This window comes from Neopelma chrysocephalum, unplaced genomic scaffold (assembly GCF_003984885.1).
Source record: "Neopelma chrysocephalum unplaced genomic scaffold, ASM398488v2 Primary Assembly neopelma1_63, whole genome shotgun sequence".
Lineage (NCBI taxonomy): Eukaryota > Metazoa > Chordata > Aves > Passeriformes > Pipridae > Neopelma > Neopelma chrysocephalum.
Genome location: NW_020897720.1, coordinates 13761677 through 13782113, shown reverse-complemented (window position 1 = coordinate 13782113; position 20437 = coordinate 13761677). Strand labels below are relative to the sequence as shown.

General features: G+C 51.6%; 1 protein-coding gene across 2 annotated transcripts in view; it reads left to right on the top strand.

Moving 5' to 3' along the window:
• The window catches only part of JADE2 (jade family PHD finger 2), a 69636-nt gene that overhangs the window by 38589 nt on the left and 10610 nt on the right, over positions 1-20437 (top strand). For both annotated transcript variants that reach the window (XM_027682348.1, XM_027682346.1), the window contains 4 exons: positions 5817-6028; positions 9658-9825; positions 10331-10447; positions 15970-16431. In XM_027682348.1, the coding sequence (XP_027538149.1) occupies positions 5817-6028; positions 9658-9825; positions 10331-10447; positions 15970-16431 (959 nt within the window). The remainder of the gene's footprint in view (positions 1-5816; positions 6029-9657; positions 9826-10330; positions 10448-15969; positions 16432-20437) is intronic.

Below are 20437 nucleotides of genomic sequence, written 5' to 3'. Positions count from 1 at the left end.
AGGACTGATGGCAGTCAGGAGTGATGAAGGTGAGAGCACACTGTGACAGGTCCATGGAGAGCTGCTGAAAGCATGGTGGGGGTCTTGGAAAGCCAAAGGTGGCTGTGTAGGGCTTCTGCTTCTGCTGTGAACAGCATCACTCCCACGAACACCTCCATCACTGGCCAGGGGTGCTCCCAAAGCAGTGGGAGCCACTGTGCCCAGGTGAGAACAGGTGAGATGGGACCATTTGCTGGGCTGCTGCAGCATGGGGTGGCTGAAGGGAAGGGAGGAAGAAAGAAGAACAACCCAAGCACAAATAATCCACATGTGTGAAAATAGCCTTGGCCTTTAAGCTTATCTTTAAGCAAGGAAATCCAGGAAAATTTTCGGGTGGCAGTTCCTTAAGTTGTTGGCAGAGGTGAAAACACTGCAAGCCTCTGGAAGGGGGAGCTGGGCTTATTTAGCTCCTTAGAGAAACAGATAATCTATACCACATGTAAGTTAATGTATTAATTGTATGTATATGATGTACTGATGTACAGAATAGCAGGGCTGGAGATCAGTGGGAGACCCTTCAGACGTTTTGCCTCCACATTTTCCAGCACAATCGGTTTTCACGTCAGGCTGTTGTTTTGTTGTTTCCATAAATTCCTGGCAGTAATTGCAGTAGTTTCCAGCAATACTCCAGGTTTTGCTGCTGGGTGGAGCGAGGAGGCTTTCATCAGGAGTGCTCTAGGACAGCTCTGTCAGAGCCGAGCATCGCTGCAGAGAGGCAGCGCCTTATAAAGTGGCTCCTGAAACATTTTGTCATCATCTTAAATTTGAGCAATAATTGATGTCGGTGGGTGGCAGAAAGGGCGATAATTGGTTCCTGTAAATCTTTTAAGTGCATTAGCAGGCTGTGTTTGTAACAAAATGTCTGGAAGTTTTACTGTGGATGCTCAGCTCGCTGTCTTGTGCGTTGGCCACACTTCACGTGCAGGGTCTGTTTATAAATAACATTGATAAAAGATTTATGTGCAATTGCTGCATCTCCCAAGCGCTGTGGGCCTGCACGTGGGGGGGGTGGAGGTGACTGGGGGAGTCCCAGGTGGCCCAGTGTGGTGTTCAGGTGGTTGGCTGCCAGCCCCTGACATCCCTGAAGGATGCTTGGGACAGGATGTGGAATGCCCTGGGGGTCACCCAGCCCGGGGCAGGGTGGTTGGTGTCCCCTCAGGTGCCAAAGCAGGCAGGTTTGAAGTGTCTTGCCTGGGGCGAGCTGGAGGGACAGTGAGCTGGAAGGAGATCTCTGGATGCTGTGAGTCCTGTGCCACGTGTGAACACCCCATTCCCATCAGGGACCTGTCATTCTTTCACTCCCAGTTTTTCAAAGAGAGTAAAGAGACAAGCCTACATCATCTCACAAATGCTTTCCCTTTTTTTATTGTTATTATAAAGAGGCAGTAATTTTGCTTGTTTATAGATATATTTTTACTGAAAAGTAGACTTCCAGGTTTATAGGCTGTGAATCAGCAAATGGCACAGCCTGCAGTCCTGATAACTGTTTGTTCATGAGCTGCTTCTATCTCCATGTATTCTCCACAGGGGGAGAGGATTTATTGTTTCAGTAAATTGATATTAGTGGAGCACAGTTCAGTCAGAAATAGGTCTCAGTGTTGTGAAAGGTGCCTCTCCAGCTATTTTTTTCCTCCCCTGCACGGTGAGTTGGCTCACACCACGACAAGGAGTAGCTGAGAATTCATTTAGCAGAAGAATATTGCTCCTTCATGCCACATAAATTACGATATTACAGACACAATTATAACGGGGAGCGGCGTTGTGTGAAGGAATGTGCCCGGTGCTGCTCCCAGACGCGGCGCTGTGGCTCCGGTGCCAGCCCAGCCATCCCCTTTGGGATAAAGCATTTAAATTCTGCATTTCAGGTGCTGTACGGGCAGCTGGGGGAGCTGAGTTGCTCGGGGTTGGGGCTGGGCCCATTGGAAGTCCCCTGGGATAAGTGGAAGGCTTGGGTGTCTGTGGAGCTTCAGGGGTCGTGGCAGACCCCGACGCAGAGATGCGGTGAAGAGTTCCTTGCTTGGAGCAAAGTTCCTTCATGTTTTCCCTTCCTGAATCAGATCTGGAGACCTCCCGTAGTGCATCATCACCTGCACCTCTTCTCCTCCTCCGTTTCTGAAGCAGAGTCCCCCTTTTTGATCCTTCCCTTAGCTGGGGATGTGCCACCCCCCAGCAGCCTGCCCCGCGCAGAGAGGGGACAGCCCTTGTCCATCTGGGATGCCATGGGAGGCAGCACTCCCTGGATTACAGCCCTTCCCACTGCAGGGTAATGCCAGGGTGTCTCGGGGAGGCTGAGTGGTAACATCAAACCCCATCATCATTAACACACTCATTGTTAATGAGGAGAGAGTGCAGGTCACCTCCTGGAAGGGGTGATGGGACATGGAGCCTTTTCTTCCTGTGTCAGTGTTTTGAGTGTTGCTCCAAATCTCTGGTGATTGTGTTGGCATGAGGTGGAAGCCTCACTCCTGCCTGCATTCCTCTGGACAGAAACTCTGGAGAAGTTCGTGGCTACACTGCCCTTCTCTGTGGAGGCTCAGAAAAACTTCATTTTCTCCCCAGCTTCTCATACAAGACCTTGGCATACCTTAACCAGGTGAAAGTAGTTCTGTTGGTCAGCAGGGAGAGTCCACTGTCCTGGTGATGGTCTCAAAAATGTGGATGTCACTGGATTTATTAATTGTAGCCAAGATCACTATCTGTGTCTTTACTTTTCCTTCCTTGGGGACAGTCATGGTGTCACTTGTGCATGTGCACAGGGAGTGTTTTGGTGGAGAGGTTTTTTTGTGTTGGCCACGGTCAACAAAGAGAGCGTTTTGGCAGCCAAAAAGATGACAGTTTTGTGAATGGAGTTGAACAGCACGAACCTCGTGCGATGCAGGAGGAGATAAATGGAGCACAAATGGAAAAAGCACTTCACCCCCAGGCCCTATTGTTTAGTGTTTCATAAACGATTAATCGCTTCATCCCCATCAAGCGCAATTGTCGATTCAATGAGCTCGGAGGTATTGGGAATGAGGCCTGGCAAAGGCATTCCCAATGTAATTACATCTAAATGGAGCGGGACAGCGCCTGGGTGCGGGCGGGACACGGGGATCTGTATTTTCCCATGGAATGGTGCAACAGCCACACGGCTCGTGGGCTGGCAGGGAAACCCCACCGAGGGGCTGGTCATGCTCCGGCGCAGGAGTTTTGGGATCAGCATGAACTTCATTCCCAGGGTTAAGCAGGCAATGCTGGAAAATGCAGGAGATGGGGATGGGCACTGGTTCTTCCCACTTGAGGTGAAGCAGAACAGTGGCAGTGCCAACGTGATCCCGACCCTATGGGCAGGTCAGGGTCGTGATTCCTGTGGAAAACACCCTCCCTTTCCTTCCTCGTGCTGCCTGCAGCTGCCAGCTCTCTGCCTGCCCTGTCCTCTGAGCACAGGGCAGCTCTGGAGAGCACGTGGGGAAAAAACACTGGGGACACCTTAATGCTTTCCAGAGAAGCACAGCCTGAAAAGTTGGGAGGAAGGGAATAACTCCGGGCTGACACTCCAGTGCCCAGGCTCGTAGTCACAGGCAGGGAGTTGAAACCCTGACCAAGAGGAGGATATTCTTGCTGGACTGGTTTAATGCTCACATAAAGTCGTGTTGAGCAAGTGCACCTTGGGTGGTGTGTTTATGAAGGGACTCCATTAAGGCAAAAATAATGCTCTGGCTTTCTCTGTAACATGCATGCAATGATAGGACAGGTGGGAGTGGCCTAAAGTTGAAGGAGGGTCGATTTAGATTAGATATTGTGAAGAAATTCCTCCCTGTGAGGGTGGGGGGACCCTGGCACAGGTTGCTCAGAGAAGCTGTGGCTACCCCATCCCTGGAAGTGTCCAAGGCCAGGCTGGACAGGGCTTGGGGCAACTTGGGCTAGTGGAAGGTGTCCCTGCTTGTGAAAGAGGGTTGGAAAGAGGTACACTTTCAGGTCCCTTCCAACCCAACCCATTCCATGATTTTTTGCTTCCTGACCTGTTGCATCCAACCGGCACTACGCCAACAGCAAGACGGTGGCTCTGTCCCAGCTCTGGCACTCAGAACTCGCTGTTCTAGAGCAGGATGCTTCACATTGCTGAGCTCCAGCAGCCCCAAGCAGGCCGTGCCAGCCTGGGGCTCTGCAGGGATCCCGCGCCCATCGCCGGGGCTGCTCCGGAGTCAGACAGGTACCGGCAGGTTCCTTGGCGTGTTGCGGCACAGCAGCTCCAGCTCTTGAAAGGGCTGTGATAGGGAACAGTGTTGTCTGTCTTAGATGGTATCTCAGACTCGACATAGACGTGTAAAATGCCAGGCTGGATGTTTGCAGAGACTTGTCAAGCCAAGGGAAACCGTGCCAATGCGAAACATTGGGGAAGAGCTTAAAAAGGCAGACAATGGTGTGTTTGCTTGCCGAGCTCGCCTACGGGATGCTTTCCCCCTTGACAGAGTTTTTTTAGCAGGTCGGTGGCTGTGGGGGAATGGTGCAGCCTCTGCCAGCCCCATCCAGCCAGAGGTGCTGGGAGCACTGTCTGGGACCCCCTCAACCCCAGCCCTCCCCACCCCTGGGGGCTTCTCAGGGCTCCAGAGCTCAGTCCAGGACAGGACATCACACTGTGGCTCGAGAGATACCCAGGAAGTCAGAGTTTTCACTGAACATTTAATTAGTGACTGCTCCTTATGAGCGCTTCCTCCAGCCTTTTTTTCTCCCTCTCTGCTCATAAGTGAGGTGTTTTCTCCCGTTTCTTTGCAGCAAGGAGGGTGGACAGCAGTGCAGGTCATACTCCTCCACTGTTTGCCCCATTCTGGGACATGAAATGCAACGTTTAATTATTTTGTATTGCACCCTGCTGGTTCTTCTCCCCTCATCTCTCTGCCACCTTGGGTGATGAGATAGTGCTCATGGGAGGAGACAGGGTGTGGTGAGGGCTTAACTCTGCCTCTAACCCTTTGCAGAGATCCTCACTCCTGCTGCTGAGGAGATGTTTTTGCTGCTGACAGATCTTTTTCCTTCTTTTTTTCCTTACCTGGAGTGACCTCACAATGTGTTTATGGCACCAGGATCTTTGTGTGCAGGTGAGAAGCATCACCTTTGGGACCAGCATTCAGTGTGGCACCATTTCAGTGCTGCTGAGCTCCTGGCAGCAGCATCCCCCCTCTAAAGGCAGCTGGGTATCCCACTGCTGCTCTGAAAAAGCCTTTCCTGGTTATTGACCTTGTATTCCTGGTTGTCTCTGTGGAGAAAGCTCCAGTGAAGCATCTCTTCCACCTCTTGCCATTAAAGATCCTGGTGTGGGGGGAATAAAAGACCCACCTGAGTCCAGCCTTCTGATTCTGCTAAACCCAACCAGGAAAAAAACCCCCCTCACTTACCCTCAATTTCCGCCTTTGTCTTCAGTTTTACAGTTCCATTTAATTGGCTTTAAAAGGGTCAGTTTTCAGTCTTAACAATTAAAGCACTGACTTGGTGTTGCCAGAGCTTGTCTGAGCCCTCGCTGCAGAAAGCATCTTTTGCAAAACTTGTCTCCTTGAACATTTAAACTGTCAGCCCCAATTATCCGCATTGCTTCGGCTGAATGGCTTTCTCTCCTCTCAGCCAGCAGCAATATTTTGTTACTGTCTATGAAATATAAACTGCATCCCGAGTCAGGAGCAGCCGCTTTCCGAATCGTCGCTTTTCCCGTCGCCGTGGATTTGGCTCCGGAGCCGCGATCGGAGACGCTCCCCGAAGGCGGGCGGGCGCTTCGCCTTCACCCTCTGCCTCCTGCCTTGCAGAAAAGCCCGAGCTGGACGAGATCACCCTGGAGCGAGTGCTGGAGGAGCTGGAGACCATGTGCTACGAGAACATGAACATCGCCATCGAGACCGAGGAGGGCCTGGGCATCGAGTACGACGAGGACGTGGTGTGCGACGTGTGCCGCTCGCCCGAGGGGGAGGACGGCAACGAGATGGTGTTTTGTGACAAGTGCAACGTCTGCGTGCACCAGGTGAGCCCCTCGTGCTCTGGTATCTTCTCTGGGTTCCTCCCATCCCCACTGTCCCCCTGCCCCTGGGCTGCTGTGGGCTCCTGTTGAGCTTTCCCGGTGGATTCCCAGGCGGCTCCAGTGGAGCGAGCACGGCAGTGGGGTTTTGGATAGCTGGCAGTCAGCAGACTTGCTTTTCTTACTTTCTTACCCCCAACCCTTTAGTAAGTGCCCACAGAAATGCACAACCAGAGGCTGAATTTCTCCTTCCTCCTTATTCTCTGGTCTCTGTGATGTTTTATGTCTCCTCATCCATTACTATGCTAATTCTTCTTTCTTTATCTCATTTTTTGAACTGCAGTGGGACCTTTAGCACCCCAGCACCGTGTACAGGACTGGCTGGTGGCTTGGTGGGAAGTAGGTCTGCAGCCCTGCACTCACCAGAGGGGTGGGATTGCACAGACCCCCCAGCCTCCTCCTCCTCCACTGTGTCTGGGGGGTTGGTAGGACCTTCCCGCTCCACCAGCTCTGTCTCACATTGCAGGGTTTCTGTCCCAGCTTCCCTGCTGCATGAGTGTGGGATTTCATTTTATTTTGCTGCCTGGAGGAAAATAATTTTATTTTTAGAATTGAATGCAAATGCTTCGAGCCCTTGCTGGGGGGGGCCTGTGGGCTCCTGCTCTTGGGGAAACCTTGTCAAGGAGGAGGCAGCCAAGTGAGGGTCTTCTGGGTCCCACGTGGGCCCAGGGAGGTTTTATTGGTCGTGCTTTGAGGGGAAGCAACGTCTGGTGGGGGACAGCAGCTCCTGGGCTTCACCCTCTGTGTGAAGGGTTTTGGTTTTTTTTAGTTCTAAAGAGAGCCATTTGCTCATCTTTTGGGCAGCTTTTCCATCAGCTCTTCCTGGAGGTGGGAGAGCACTGGAGATATCTATAGTTGTGGGAGGTGGGTGTTTTGAATGGTTTCCATCAGTGAATCAGATCCCACAAAATACCAGAATGATTCAGGGTTGGGATTGGGGTGCTTTTTTTGTGCTGGGTTCTTTTCTAACCAGCCTAGGTGGCAATGCCAGGCTGTGGGCTGGCATGTGCCACAGCAGGGGCTCAGGGGGAGCTGTGGCACCCTGTGGGCTCTGCTTTCAGCAGCAGCCCTGGTGCTGCAGAAGGGATGCAGTGGGATGGATTTCAAGGCTGCTGAAAGAGGCATTTTCCCTTGTTTTCAGGGAGCAGAGTCCAGCCCTAAGCCCTGTGCCAGCCCATAAGCTGCCCCTGATTTAATCTCTGCCCCAATTTACACCCTAAGCCACTAAGCCAGAGCCACAGTGCAGGGTGTTACATGGCATCGTGGTTCTTACCTAACCTGCCCTGTGCCTTTGCCAGCCCCACATCCCAACCCTGCTGGGGACCTTGCTTCCCTGTGGGCACAGGGGTGCTGATGCCACAGGCTTTGTCATCCTGCATCCCATCGGGAAGGGGCTCAGGACCACACCGTGGTGGGTTGCAGTGCCAGAAGGTATTGCTGTAATCACCTCATCTGCATAACAAGCCACGAGGCTTGCTATTAATTAATTCCTCCGAAGCGTGGCTTTTAGGAGGCACATGCAGTGGTTTTAAAACTGCCAGCGAGGTGGAATCCTACCCCCTGCTGCTAAATCACAGCTCACTGCTCTCGCAGTGACAGCGTCACACTTCTGTTCAGCATGGGAACCATCCACCTCCAGCTTCCAGCCACCCTGCCATGGTCCTGCCATGACTGAATTCCCATTCCCTGGTGTGGGCTCATGGCTGAGCCCGCCCTCTGTTCCGTGGACCACACCAAGCTTGTCTATGGCTTGGCATCCTCCCTGGTTTTTTGGCACCCCCTTCTCAGTGATGTTGCACCCATGACAGACAAGTGACAGCAATAGCTGCTCTGCTCCTATTCAGCATTCCTCTGGCTCCATGTTCCACCTTTTGCCTGGTGCTGGACTTGGGAAAGTGTGTTTAGCTGGGAATGCACCTCATTTCTAGAGCTGCTCCTTGTCCAGGACAGAGGCCATGTAGTATTTGCTCCTAAGGAGCAGAATTGCACCTTCAGCTGCCCTAAAACCACTAGAAATAAATAACCTGGAGCCAAGAATCTGCTAGGGATGGACACCTGGTCATAATTCCTGCTTTCCCCTGGATTTTGAGATCAGTCTGCCAGTTTACTCTCCTGGTAGTACATTCTTGTCTGGTACTAAATCACGTGCTTTATAAAACTCTGTTCCAGAGATGATTTATCTGCCAGATTTGGAGGCGCTGTGAAACACACAGTTAAGTCTCTGAACTGTGTAGACTCACAGCAATAATATTACCTCCCTTAATTCCTTGTTATCCCAATAATCTGTTCATAAAGTGGCTTTTTCCCCTTGGAAATCACTATCAGAGTCAATTTATGATTTGGGGCAACCTAAAGTCATGTTCTAAAGTCTGTTCTTGGCCAGTAAAGACCGAAGATGTGTTTTTCCCACGCTCACACATCTCTGTGTGCCCCCTCTGTCCCTGTCCCCTCTTGAAGCACTGTCACTCATGGTGACAATGCCCTGCAGGATGAAAAGCTGTTCTTTTTGGGGGTGAACTTGTAGAAGTGGAGCTGACAAATGCCTGGGCTCAACGTGAAGCCACCAGTGCTGGGGGTCCTTGTCAGCCCTGCCTGCTTGCCTTCTGCAGGGATGTCAGAGCAGCCAGATCTAGAATTAATTACATCTCCTCACTTCAAATAGAGACACAGCCCTGTGTTAGTGCCCAAGGCAGTGTGTGTTGCCCTCTGAAAACCCTTTAAGTGCGAGTTATCAGGACCTGCTGGTTAAAAACTGTCTAGTTTTAGTAGTAGCTGTTTAATATAATCATGAATTATGGTCAAAGTGGAAAGTAATTTATCATTATGTGATACAGCTTAGCTTATCATTTGGCCCTTCCCCAAGTACAGAAATGTTTATGAAACACTTTGGCTTCTCTGCCTCCTGCATTACCACAGCAGGTCAGGGAGCTCCAGGGGCGACCCAAGTCCTTCAGTTCTCACTCTCTTGGCTGTAGATTTGTCCATTTGTACATTTGCCTCCTTTAGATGTGTCATCCGTAAGATTTATCACCCTTTTTGGTTCCTCTCATCTAATTTACATTCATGACTATTGGTTTCCCCTTTTTACCTTTCCGTAGTTATTTTTGCTTCCTCTTTGGGCCGCTCTGGGTCTGTAACCAGTGTGACCAACTTTCTCAATCATGGGCTTGTGGCTTTTCAGCCCTCAGTGACCTCAGAGAATTTCTCTGCACAGCATTTCTTACTTCTCTGAGTTGTCATGGGTCGGGAGCAGGCAGGAGATGAGTGGGCAGATGTCCAAACCGCAGCACTGCCGGTGGTGGGTGCTCTGATGGAGCAGCCTGGTTGCCCACTCCCAGCCTGGAATTTTTAATTAAAGCCCAGGGCATATTGGTCTGCCACGAGTATCCATGTGAAAACAGGGAAGGTCACAAGGAAGGAAGAGCTTAACCTCACTGTCTGTGGCTTTGGTGCTGCTTTGAGTCTGCTGTTTATTGGGATGCAGCGGCGTAAGAAAGGTGGGAGTGACGGAGGAGGTCTGGGAGGATGCTCATCCTGGCTGCTGGGACTAACCCTCCTCCCTCCTGTCTGCACAGGCGTGCTATGGCATCCTGAAGGTCCCCATCGGGAGCTGGCTGTGCCGGACCTGTGCCCTGGGAGTTCAGCCCAAGTGTCTGCTGTGCCCCAAGAGAGGGGGAGCGCTGAAGCCCACGCGGAGCGGGACGAAATGGGTCCACGTTAGCTGTGCCTTATGGATTCCTGAAGTAAGATGTTCTGCAGCCTCCTCGTGACACGTGGCTGGGTACAGACCTGGTTTCGGGTCTCGGCCCAGACCGTTCATTAATGGTCTGAAAGAAACCCAGTTTGGCTCATCAGGCTGTGCCGGAGCGATGCGGGGCAGTCATCAGGCCGTGTGTTTAATTAGCAGCCAAGGGGCACCCTGTGGAGGGAGGGCACAGAGCTGGGGTGCAGGGGCACAGAGGTGAGGGGCATAGCTCTGTGTAGTGGAGTAAAGCTAATTTCATGTGCCCATTTGAGACACACAGCAACACCCACAGGAGGAATGAATTCAGAGGAAACACCAACATAGATTTTTCCTTCTGTTTCATCCAGATGTGGGTTTGGTTGTTTTTTTTCTTCAAAAATACAGCTGACTCCAAAAATTAATAAATGTAATCCATCCCTCATTCAGACTGCCACAGACACCCCCTTGTAGGAGATGTGGGATGGCAGCCAGTATTTACAACTTGTCTTCTGTCTCATGGCCAGGTTAGCATTGGATGTCCTGAAAAAATGGAACCCATTACGAAGATCTCACATATCCCAGCAAGCAGATGGGCTTTGTCCTGCAGCCTCTGCAAGGAGTGCACTGGGACATGTATTCAGGTATGTAGCTTGGCACTGAAGACACTCAGACCTCCAGGGTTGTGCCTGTATCAGCCAGTGGAGATTCTGGAGGTGCTGCAAGACACAGTCTGGCCAAAGGCTTATTTCTGCTCTGAGTAAACCTGACAACAAGAGCCTGTCAGGCATCATCAGATGTTGTTTGCAATCACTTAATGCATTGAGTGCTAGAAATCTAGATTAACTTTCTTTGCATAACACGGTGATGTTGCTGTAGTGACACTAATGACTGGGACTGCAAATGACCTTGGTTTGGATCAGGAATTTCCAGCAGAAGAGCTTTGTGAAGCTGCCAGGAAAGTTGAGATGCTCATGAGATACATAGCCCGAGTATTTCACAAACACGTGGGGTTTCAGCTGGGGGGATCCCAGGGAACCCCAGGGCTGGAGAGTCCTCACTAACCTGCTGGCTTGGAAAATAAAGTATTTACCATGTACTGCATTTCCACATTTTCTGTTTTGCCACACCTAACCAAACTACTGCAGACATCTGATTGCCTGCCCTCCCTGCAGCAGGAGGGACAGACATTCTCTTTTCAGATGGAAAACAGGATGCTCTGGGCTTTCCTGTTGCAAAAGTGGGACAGAGCTTCCCACCCTCTGATCCCTCTAGTTGGGGAGCAAAGAGTAGAAACTCCCATCCCAAATGCAGCACACTTGGTGTGAGAGCAATTGGGGAGCGTTGCTGGACCCCGTGATTCCCCCTCCTTCCCCCTGCTTGGCCAGTGTGATCCTGGTGATCCCTGGGGATGGGCTGGAGCAACTGCTGCTCTGCAGTGCCAGTTGCTTCCATGGGCAGAGCAGGCACTGGAGCAACCTTGGCATGCAGGGGGAAATGGAAGTGCCTTTAAGCTTTGAAAAATGGAGAGAAAGTTTGGGATGCGTAGCAATCCCAAGGAATCAGCTCTGCACCAGGGAGGTTGGTGTACACAGTGGTGATGATGGGGGACCAGAAGCAGCTGCCTGTTTGCAGAAGGACATCAGGGATAGGAGGTCTGCAGGCTCCACTGTGTTTATGCCATCGTCTTGTGTTTAATCCTTTAAAGGGAGCTATTTAAAAGTAATCCCCGTAGTTTGAAACGAAATTTCACAATACTCCTTTAAATCTGTAGCATTGACTCACTTCTTTTTTGATGGCTCTGGGTGCTTATTCACCCTGCCAGATGGAGATACTGTGTCAGAATGGCAACTGCTTTCAAAGAACAGAGGGGCAGGGAAGGAGGCAAACAGGCTTGGCAGCATCAAAAAGAATTCAGCGTCTCTCAGGCTTCATCCTCTTAGCGCCAGCATGACACGGGAGCCACGAGATCCCGGGGACTGGGTGGATTTGCATTAAAGGTCACCTGAGATGGAACAGGAGCCTTCTTGTCTCGTGTGCCAGCAGTTCACAGTTTATAAGTCTTCGTGAAATTGTCACTGGAGCATTTGCTGAGGCCACCCTGGCATGTGCAGGCTGGTTTTGCTTCAAGGAAAAGGGGGAGAAAAAAAAAAGCAGGCAGTGCCTTTATTTAAGGATTTATGGGGTAAATCAACACCCATAGATAAATAAATAAATATGCTCTGTACTCTTCAGTGGTACAGAGCTCTGTTTTGAAAGCTTAAGTTTACGGAGCATATTTTGTGCTGGTGCCTGTTTATGCAGGTGTGATCTACCTTTGTCAGCATTTTGGGTTTGTGACCCAGCTCTGAAAGGAGGAGGTTATTTTCTGCAAAAGCGCTGGGTGTTTATTCTTGGCAGCAGGAATCAGGTGCTGCAGGTGGGCAGGTCTGGGGAAGGAAGGATGTTGCTTCCAGGAGGGGGTTTTCCAAATGGGCAGTGGGATCTGGGTTTTGCCAGGGTGGAATCTGGGAGGCAGGCTGGAGGAGGGGAAGGCTGTCATCCCAGCAGGGCATGGGATGCTCAGAGGCAGCACCACAGCTTAAGAAAACACCCACCTGAACCACATTTGCAAAGGCAAATGTGAGAAATCTTTGCACAGGCACCTCTGTGTGTGGAGGTGTTTCTCCCCATCCGAATTTGTCATCAAAAGGGAAACAAACCCAGGGAAGCCTGAGGAAGGGCTCCCCACTGCTCTCAATGCCTCTGCCCTTGCTGCTTGCATGTAACTCATCCCTTGCTTCCTGGTGCAGAGCTGTGAGCTCAGTGTAATTTGGTGTGGCTGTAGCTGAGCCAGAGCTCCTGGACACTGTGCAGGGATGCAGTCCTGGAGACACCCTTTCCCTAGCTCCTGTTAAGGGGAAGTCATTATTTCATGGTGGTTCTTGTGGTCAGACATCAGGAGATGCCAGAGAGCTCGGTATTTAGCAGGAATTTTCTTGTTTGCATTGCTGAGGTGGAAAAGAGAGTGCCAGGAGCCAGGCTCTGGTGCAGCCGAGTCCTGACCATGCTTTTTTGGGACCCAGCTCCCTCCTCCTCACTTGTCAGAGAGACAGGAAGTGGTAACCGAGGCAGCATGGAGTGCCAGGGCTCTGTTAGTTGCTGGCAGGCTTCTCCAAAGGGCACAGTCTTCTGCTGTCATCATCTTCAGGCTTACCTTTTGTTGTTTTTTGGAGAAAAAGCCCTTGGAAATGTCCTTCACCACTCACTTGTCCGTCATTGCTCCTCTGCCCGCTGCTGCCCACTCCCCTTGAGCTGCTTGGGCCACTGGTCCCCATCCACTGGGATAAGCAGCATGGTGGTTCCCAAAGCTGTTTTCTGGTTGTGCCTGTAGCCCTGAAAGCACACAGGGTGACACAGGGGAAGAGCAGCGTGTGTGCCCCCCTGCCACCCCCTGCCCCCATCCCGGGAGGGTGTCTGGGAGGCCGACAGTGCCCATCTCGTCTGAGAGGCTCTGCCAGCACCCAGACCATCTGTGGTCACAGAAAATCACGTGGCAGTTCTGTAAGGATGCAGAAGTGTTGTCTCTGATGGCTTGGCCGGCGTTCAGCACCGGTAATTAATTTTTCCTTCCCGAGCTCCCCTCGCAGGTCTGTTGGAGGAGCCGCTTCCTTCCCCTCCGGCCCCAAACTGCAGCGGAGCACCACTGCAAGCTGCTGAACTTCTGTTTGAATTTCCTTGGCAACTGAAATCATCCCTCTGTTTCTTCCCAGTAAGAGTGATTTGCGGGCTAATTGACAGCCCACATTAATCTCTGGGGCAGTTTTCACCCTCTCTCTCTCTCTCTCTCTCGGAACTGTGTTTGGGGATGGATTTGCCTGGATAAGCAATATGCTGAAATCCTTGAATGGAAAATGCTGTAAGATAGTGAAGCACAATCAATAATGAAGCCAGTTTTTGAGCCTGGTTTATTCTGGGTGGCAGATCCCTCCCTGCCATCTCCAGTGGCTTCGTTCCAGTGCCATTCTGGGATGGATCAATATGTTTTTATTGTTAGTTTATCCAAGGTCCTTCAGTGGCTGTGGCCGACCAGGTACCTTTCTTTGTTGCCCTGTCAGCTGAGCTGCCTAATTATTTTCTGTTTGCATTTTGGGCACGGTTTCTGACGAGTGCTGCTTGCCATCTGTCACAGGAGAGGTCCAGGACGGATGTCACTGGATTTGCTTTATTCCTAAGGTGGAGTGATGGCCATTCCTGTTAGCAGGACATTGTCCTGGCAGAAGACACGGCTGTGTTGTTAATGCTGTTTTTAGCACTGGTGGCAGAAACAGGAGGGAAGGGACATCACTCTGTGTGCTTTAAAAGCCAGTGGGTGATATACTGACTGCCCTGAGTAAATCTGGAAGCTGCAAGTCAGGCTGGGCTCCCTCTGTCCCTCCCTCGATGCCAAAAATAAATACTGGAGAATGGAGCCAGGGCTTCAGCCATGTGGGAGGCTGTGACAGGGCTTGTCCCATGGGATGGGCAGGGTGGCAGGGCAGACCCCTGCTGCCTGCTGTGGTGGTGGGTGCCCCAGGCTGGCATGGGGAGCGCCAGTGGGTCCCTCACAATGCCAGGCACCAGCAGCATAGCAGAGGGAGCTGAGCTTTGCATGTTATCAGCTATTTTTGTGAACAATTTCAGACTGAAGTTAGGACCAAATGGCCATATGTAACAGGGTGTCAGAGTTCATAATCCACTTGTTTGTGGTGCCTGCAGGAGTTAGTGCTCAGCATCACTGCCTGGAGCCATGCTGGTACAGCCAGAGCTGCATCCAGCTCTTCCCACTGGTCTTGGAGGCTTTGGAACAGGGCCTGGAGAGCCCTGGAAGTGGAGGACTTGGACAGTGCTTGCCTGGGCTTTTCATGGCCCTGGCAGCTGCATGAGCACCAGCAGATTCGTTAAAAAAAGCCAAAGGAAAATATCTAAAAGCAGCAATGTCAAAAGTTCACACCTGGGTGCCTGAGCAGGATTCAGGGCTGATGGATGGGGTGGAGATTAAAAGCTGTAAAACTTCTGCTCCTCAATTACTGCCAGAATGTATTTAGTTTTCTTTTTGAGAATTAAGGTGCAGTAAAACTGAGTGGTTTGTCATCAACATCCAGGAAATTTCACGTGCCTCCACCTGGTCCTTCAGGCCACGAGTGCATCTTCATCCTCCACAAGAACAATTCTTCTGTTAACTCCGAAATGGTGCCTACGGTTAATAGCCCACTTAAAATGTCTCATTATTGCAGTTTAACTGGTCATTAGCAGCTGGAATAGACTGATTTCTTATGGGTTATGGTTGAAATAATTACCTGACACTCTGAGCCATTAAAAAACAGTTAATGAGTAGAGGGGGAGAAGGTGCTGAGGTGGACACGGGCTCAGTGCTGGCTGGTGGGGGTTCCTCTGTAGGACACCAGGCTGAGATTTGTTGCCTGTGGGATCCAAAGTATTTTAAGCCTGAGGTAATTTAGGGAAATGGTTAAAAAATTAATCTGATACAAGTTTGACAACATTCTAGCCACATGTTTTGCTTGGTTGCCTTTTCTTTTCCCCTTTCTTTTTTAAATGGAGCTAGTTAGAGTGTATAATTTCCAGAGGAAGGCATTCAGGAGCATTGGCTGCTGCTTAGATCCCATGTTCACAAATAAACTTTGCCACGTTCTCTGTGCTTCCAATAAAAATGGCATATTGGCTTTAGATGTGGTAAGAGAGGGGGGAGTAGCTTAAGGGTGAAATAAAGATGAGCATTTCTCCATCAGGAGAAACACATTGACGTTCTTGGAGCATCCTGTAGGCCAGTGCTGGTCTTTGGCTTTTGACATGTCCTGTTGGGAGAAGCACTGGAAGCTCCTGGTTGTGGTAGGTGGGAGATGAGCAGGGAAGGATTAAAGAAGGTAAGATGGGAAGGTGCCCAGTGATACCTTTTGAACCCTGGGGTTCTGCTTGAGTTTCTGGTGTTGGGCTTTTTGGTGTCCAGGGCTGGGGCAGTGCCAGTGTTCCTCCATGGGAGTGTGTGTCGTGGAGCACCCGACCACTGGGACTGGTGTCACTCAGGTGGCTCCCCTGGGTTCATGGGAAGCACCAACACTGCCCACTGTGTTGGTCAGTGTCCCCCCACCCCTGGTGCCTGTCCCTGAGCCCTGTCCCTGTCCCGCAGTGCTCCATGCCCGCCTGCGTCACCGCGTTCCACGTCACCTGCGCCTTCGACCACAACCTGGACATGCGGACGATCCTGGCAGACAACGACGAGGTGAAGTTCAAGTCCTTCTGCCTCGAGCACAGCACCGGTGCCACCAAACTGCCCGAGGAGGCGCGGACAGAGCCCGACCAAGCCCAGCTGGACTTGGAGAAGGTGACGCTGCGGAAGCAGAAGCTCCAGCAGCTGGAGGAGGACTTCTATGAACTCGTGAAGCCTTCGGAGGTGGCGGAGAACCTCGACTTGAGCGAATCGCTGGTGGATTTTGTCTACCAGTACTGGAAGCTAAAGAGGAAAGCGAATTCCAACAAACCGCTGCTGACACCAAAAACGGATGAAGTGGACAACTTGGCTCAGCAAGAGCAGGATGTTCTCTACCGACGCTTAAAGCTCTTCATGCACCTCAGGCAAGACCTGGAGAGGGTGAGTACAGCCTTTCCTTCAGTCGTGTGCCCCACATGCTGCACCAGGGCTGCTGTAGTGTGTGCTGGGGACTGCAGACAGCATAAGCCCTGTTCCCCCCAGCTCAGTCTGACCCCCTTAAAAGTTGTGTCCTTCCATCTTCATTCAGAAACATAACAGTGCTCAGTGTGTGTACATCACCCCTGCCAAAACACTGACACTGATGGAGTAAGTCAGTGTTGGTCTCAGCTGGGGGGTCAAAAGAACAAATCTGTGCAGGGAGAGTGCCTCGGCAGGGCTGGGTGGGTGGGAGGCAGATGATGCTGCAGTTTATGTCCACCGTGTCTAAATAGTCTGAAAGCTCAAAATTACCTGCTGGAAAGCCTCTCAGATGCTTTCCAGCAGCAAGGCACAGGAACAGATCATTATTTACTTCCATTAAACATCCAAGACGTGTGAAAGGCAGGAGTGAGAGCAGGGCCAGTGGGACTGGGCATTCCCTGCCCTGCCGCAGCCGAAAGTGGGTCGGCTCCTCAGGGAGCTGCTGGCGGAGGCAGAGCTGTGCCAGAGGATGCAGGCAGAGCATGCAGGCACCTGCAGGTCCCCGTGGTGCAGGGCATCCTTGAATCCTCCCATCCACAGGGGAAGGGAGCAGCTTTTTGGGCGAGGGCATTGGTGGAGCAGCAGGGCTCAGGTGGTGCTGGAGCTCCCCGGGCTGGGCTGGGTGCTGCACTGCTCTGCTCTCTGTGCATTTGGCTGTCATGGCTGCACCACTGCCAACCCCAAAATCACAACCACTGCCACCAGGTTAATTGCTGAAGACACCAAAAATGACGTGATGCCCTGTGGACACCCCTCCAGGCTGCTTGTGTGGAGGGCAGAGGCAGGGATGGGGCAGAGGCAGGGATGGGGCAGAGGCAGGGATGGGGCAGAGGCAGGCTGGAGATGAGGAGTGGCAGCAAAGGTGAGAGGCAGCGAGGGGAAGAAGCACACACAGAACCTGGGGAGGGGACAGGTCCAGTAGTGGTGCTGCCGGGGAGCACATGGACATAGCACAGGAGAGCAGTGGGACAGGGACAGGCAGGGCAGTAGTGCTCAGCCTGGCATGCAGAGCCCAAGCTCCCTCTCCTCCTCTGCTTAAGACCCAAGCCCTGCCTGGTCCCCCCTCTCCTCCTTCTGCCAGAGGGATAAATCCATGGCCCTTGCTCAGGTCCCTGCCTGACTGCCCACTCAGGGTGCAAAAGCCGTGGAAGGGCTCAGGGGATCTCTGGGAAGGAGGAAAGCAGGAAAACAGCATTGCTTTGACTCAGTGGATGTGGTGCTGTGGTTCCCTGAGCAGGGACCTGGGGGTGCTGCAGCTCCCTGGGAGGTGAAGGTGGTGGGGATGCTGCCCCTGCATGTCCCTGAACCCTCTCTCCAAGCTGCTGAGGGTCTGTGGCAGAGTTTGGGTTTTCTAACCTATGGGTAGAAAGGTGGTGTGGGTGGGCACTGCATTCATGTTCAGGTGGGGTTTCAGCTCTGGTCTAGCCTGCCCTGGTTCCTTCCTGCACCCACCTCCCAGGCGCATCCTGGAGCCCAAGAACCCTCTCCCGTGTAAAAGCAATTGGATTTGAAGCTATTAATCTCTTTTCTGTGGTCCTGTCTGCCTTCTTCCCTGTGGTCATCACTGCCATCCCTCTGCCAGCCTGTCCCTCCTTTGTTCCTGCCTTTACCCCCTCACGTTTCCCTCTCTGTGTGGGGCTGCCACCATTAGTGGGTTTCCATCACCAAGCTATGGCAACAGGCTGCAGCTGCCCATCCGAGGGTGACAGGTTCAACTCACTTTTCCCCCCTCATCTGCTCCATATTGTAAATCTAAACCAGGCTGCTCTGCCTCCCACTGCTTCCCCTTGTTCCCAGCTTGGCTTTCCCAGCTGCAGTGAACCACTGTGCACCCCTGGGTACCGCGCTTTGCTCACAGCGGCTTCTCTTTGATTTCTTTGTGTCAAAACTCCGTGTTTTACCAGATTTCCCATTTTCCAGAGTTGCCTCCAGGCTTTGTGGGGTGTGCCCATCGGTGTTCAGCCTCTGCTTAGCAACTCCCTGCCAGGTTTCACTGCCTGGCCATGGAAGAGCTGTTTGTTTGTTCTACTTCCAAGAGTGGAACAGTAAACACCAGCTGGATCAAAGTCCAGTGCTCATATGGGTGATATAGGTTTTAATCCAATTGTTTCCAGTGCATCCCAGGTGTCTGATCCTGCCTGGCAGCGCCAGTCACAGCCACCCTGCTTCACATACAAATAGTGAGGAATCAAGTCAGATTGGGATCGGAGACAAGCAGCTTGGAGGGGTGACTTTCAGAGGGTGTCCGTGGGGCATCAAGTTGGATTTTAGGGTTTTCAGCAATTAATCTGGAAATGGGTGTGATTTCAGGGCTGAGAGTGGTCTCTGGATCCAGGAGTTGGGGAGGCAGAAGCAGCAGAGCAGATGACATGGGGACATCCAGGGTGATGGTGTTTCCCTCTGCCATTTCTTAACCCCTGTGGTTTCTGCACTTCCCACTGTCAGCAAATTTAACCTATTGCCTGGGAATCCTAATACATTCCCCTTGTTTTCTTTTTGGCCTTTTTTTAACCCTCTTTGCCTTTTTTTAAAGCTTTTTCCCAAGGGCTGGGTGTTTAAATTAACTTTAACAAAAAGCTGTAGTTTCCAGGCTTTCACACCAGCATCTAAGCTTGGCTTGGGGAAGCAGCACTGGGTGGTGTTGAGCTGTGTAAGTGTGGGTAAATACCAGCAGTCTCTAAGCAAAGCTAAAGTAATGTTTTCTTCCAGGAATATCAAATCACAGAGAAGAGATGCCGCCAAACACTTGGAGATTCAGGTTGCCAGAGGCAGTTGTTTTCTTCATAAAGAAATTTTAGTTTGATGTTTTCTCCAATCCAGAATGAAAAAAAGATATAACATAGTAAAATACACTACAAAGCTCACTGCCTTGTATTTACAGCTAGGGGATTCAACAGCAACAACAAAAAAAAAAAGAACAGGTTTTCCTTCTGTATCCCTAAGCATTCCCAAATTGTCCTTAGGTAAGACCAGTGTCATTAAAGGACGGCTGCAGTCGTCCTTTTGCCCTCACAGCCTTTGGTGGCAGATGCCAGGCAGGCATGGGCAGTGTCACTGTGAGAGGCACAAAGCCTCCTGACCATGCAGGGACAGTCCCCCAAGCCTGACAATACTCTGCAGAGAGGGGTTTGGAGACTAGAGGGGGGAGGAATTGAAGACATCAGCATCACACACAAGTGCGGACGTATCCACACACGTTCCTGCCCATGCCCCCATTCAGGCCACCTCCTCCTTACCTTATTACAGGCAGCTTTGCTCTCTCAGAGCATCAGAAAGCTGAGTAAATGCTGTCAAATCCTGTTAGCTGCCATTAGCATTTCTGTCCCGCAGCCAAACCGCCTCCGCTTCCTCCCGGAGCCTCGGTGCCCGCGGTGCCAGAGCCTGGCTCTGCAGCCACCCATGCACAGGGCTGGCAAAAGAGTGGCACTGAGGCTCGTCAGGAGGCAGGTGCCAGCAGGTATCAGCAGCAGCTCTGTCATCTTATGCTGCTGGGGTGTTTCTATCAGCAGCCCCGTGTGATAAGCGGGGTTTAGCCGCTGCTGCGTGTGAGCGGTTGCACCTTGTGCTTTGCTGTTTGTGTTTAGAGCTTCATGTAATCGTAGAACGGGTTGGGTTGGGTTGGAAGGGACCTTAAAGATCACCTGGTTCCAACCCCAGCACCGTGGTTGATGAAATTTCTTGGGCTGGGACAAAATGCAGCAGGGATTTGCAGGTAGAGTTGGAGCAACCAAATAGAGGGGCCAGATTTGAGGTGGGGAGCTGCACTGGCTGCTGACCTGGGGCAGCATCACTGGGGTATTTTGCTGTGTTTTCTATGCTTTCTCCTGGTACCTGCTTTAGGGCATCAGGCAGTTCTGTAAGGCTTTCAGTGTCCTTAGCCTGATATGGACACCTCCATCCCAGCTCTGCCCCTTCCCTGCACTGG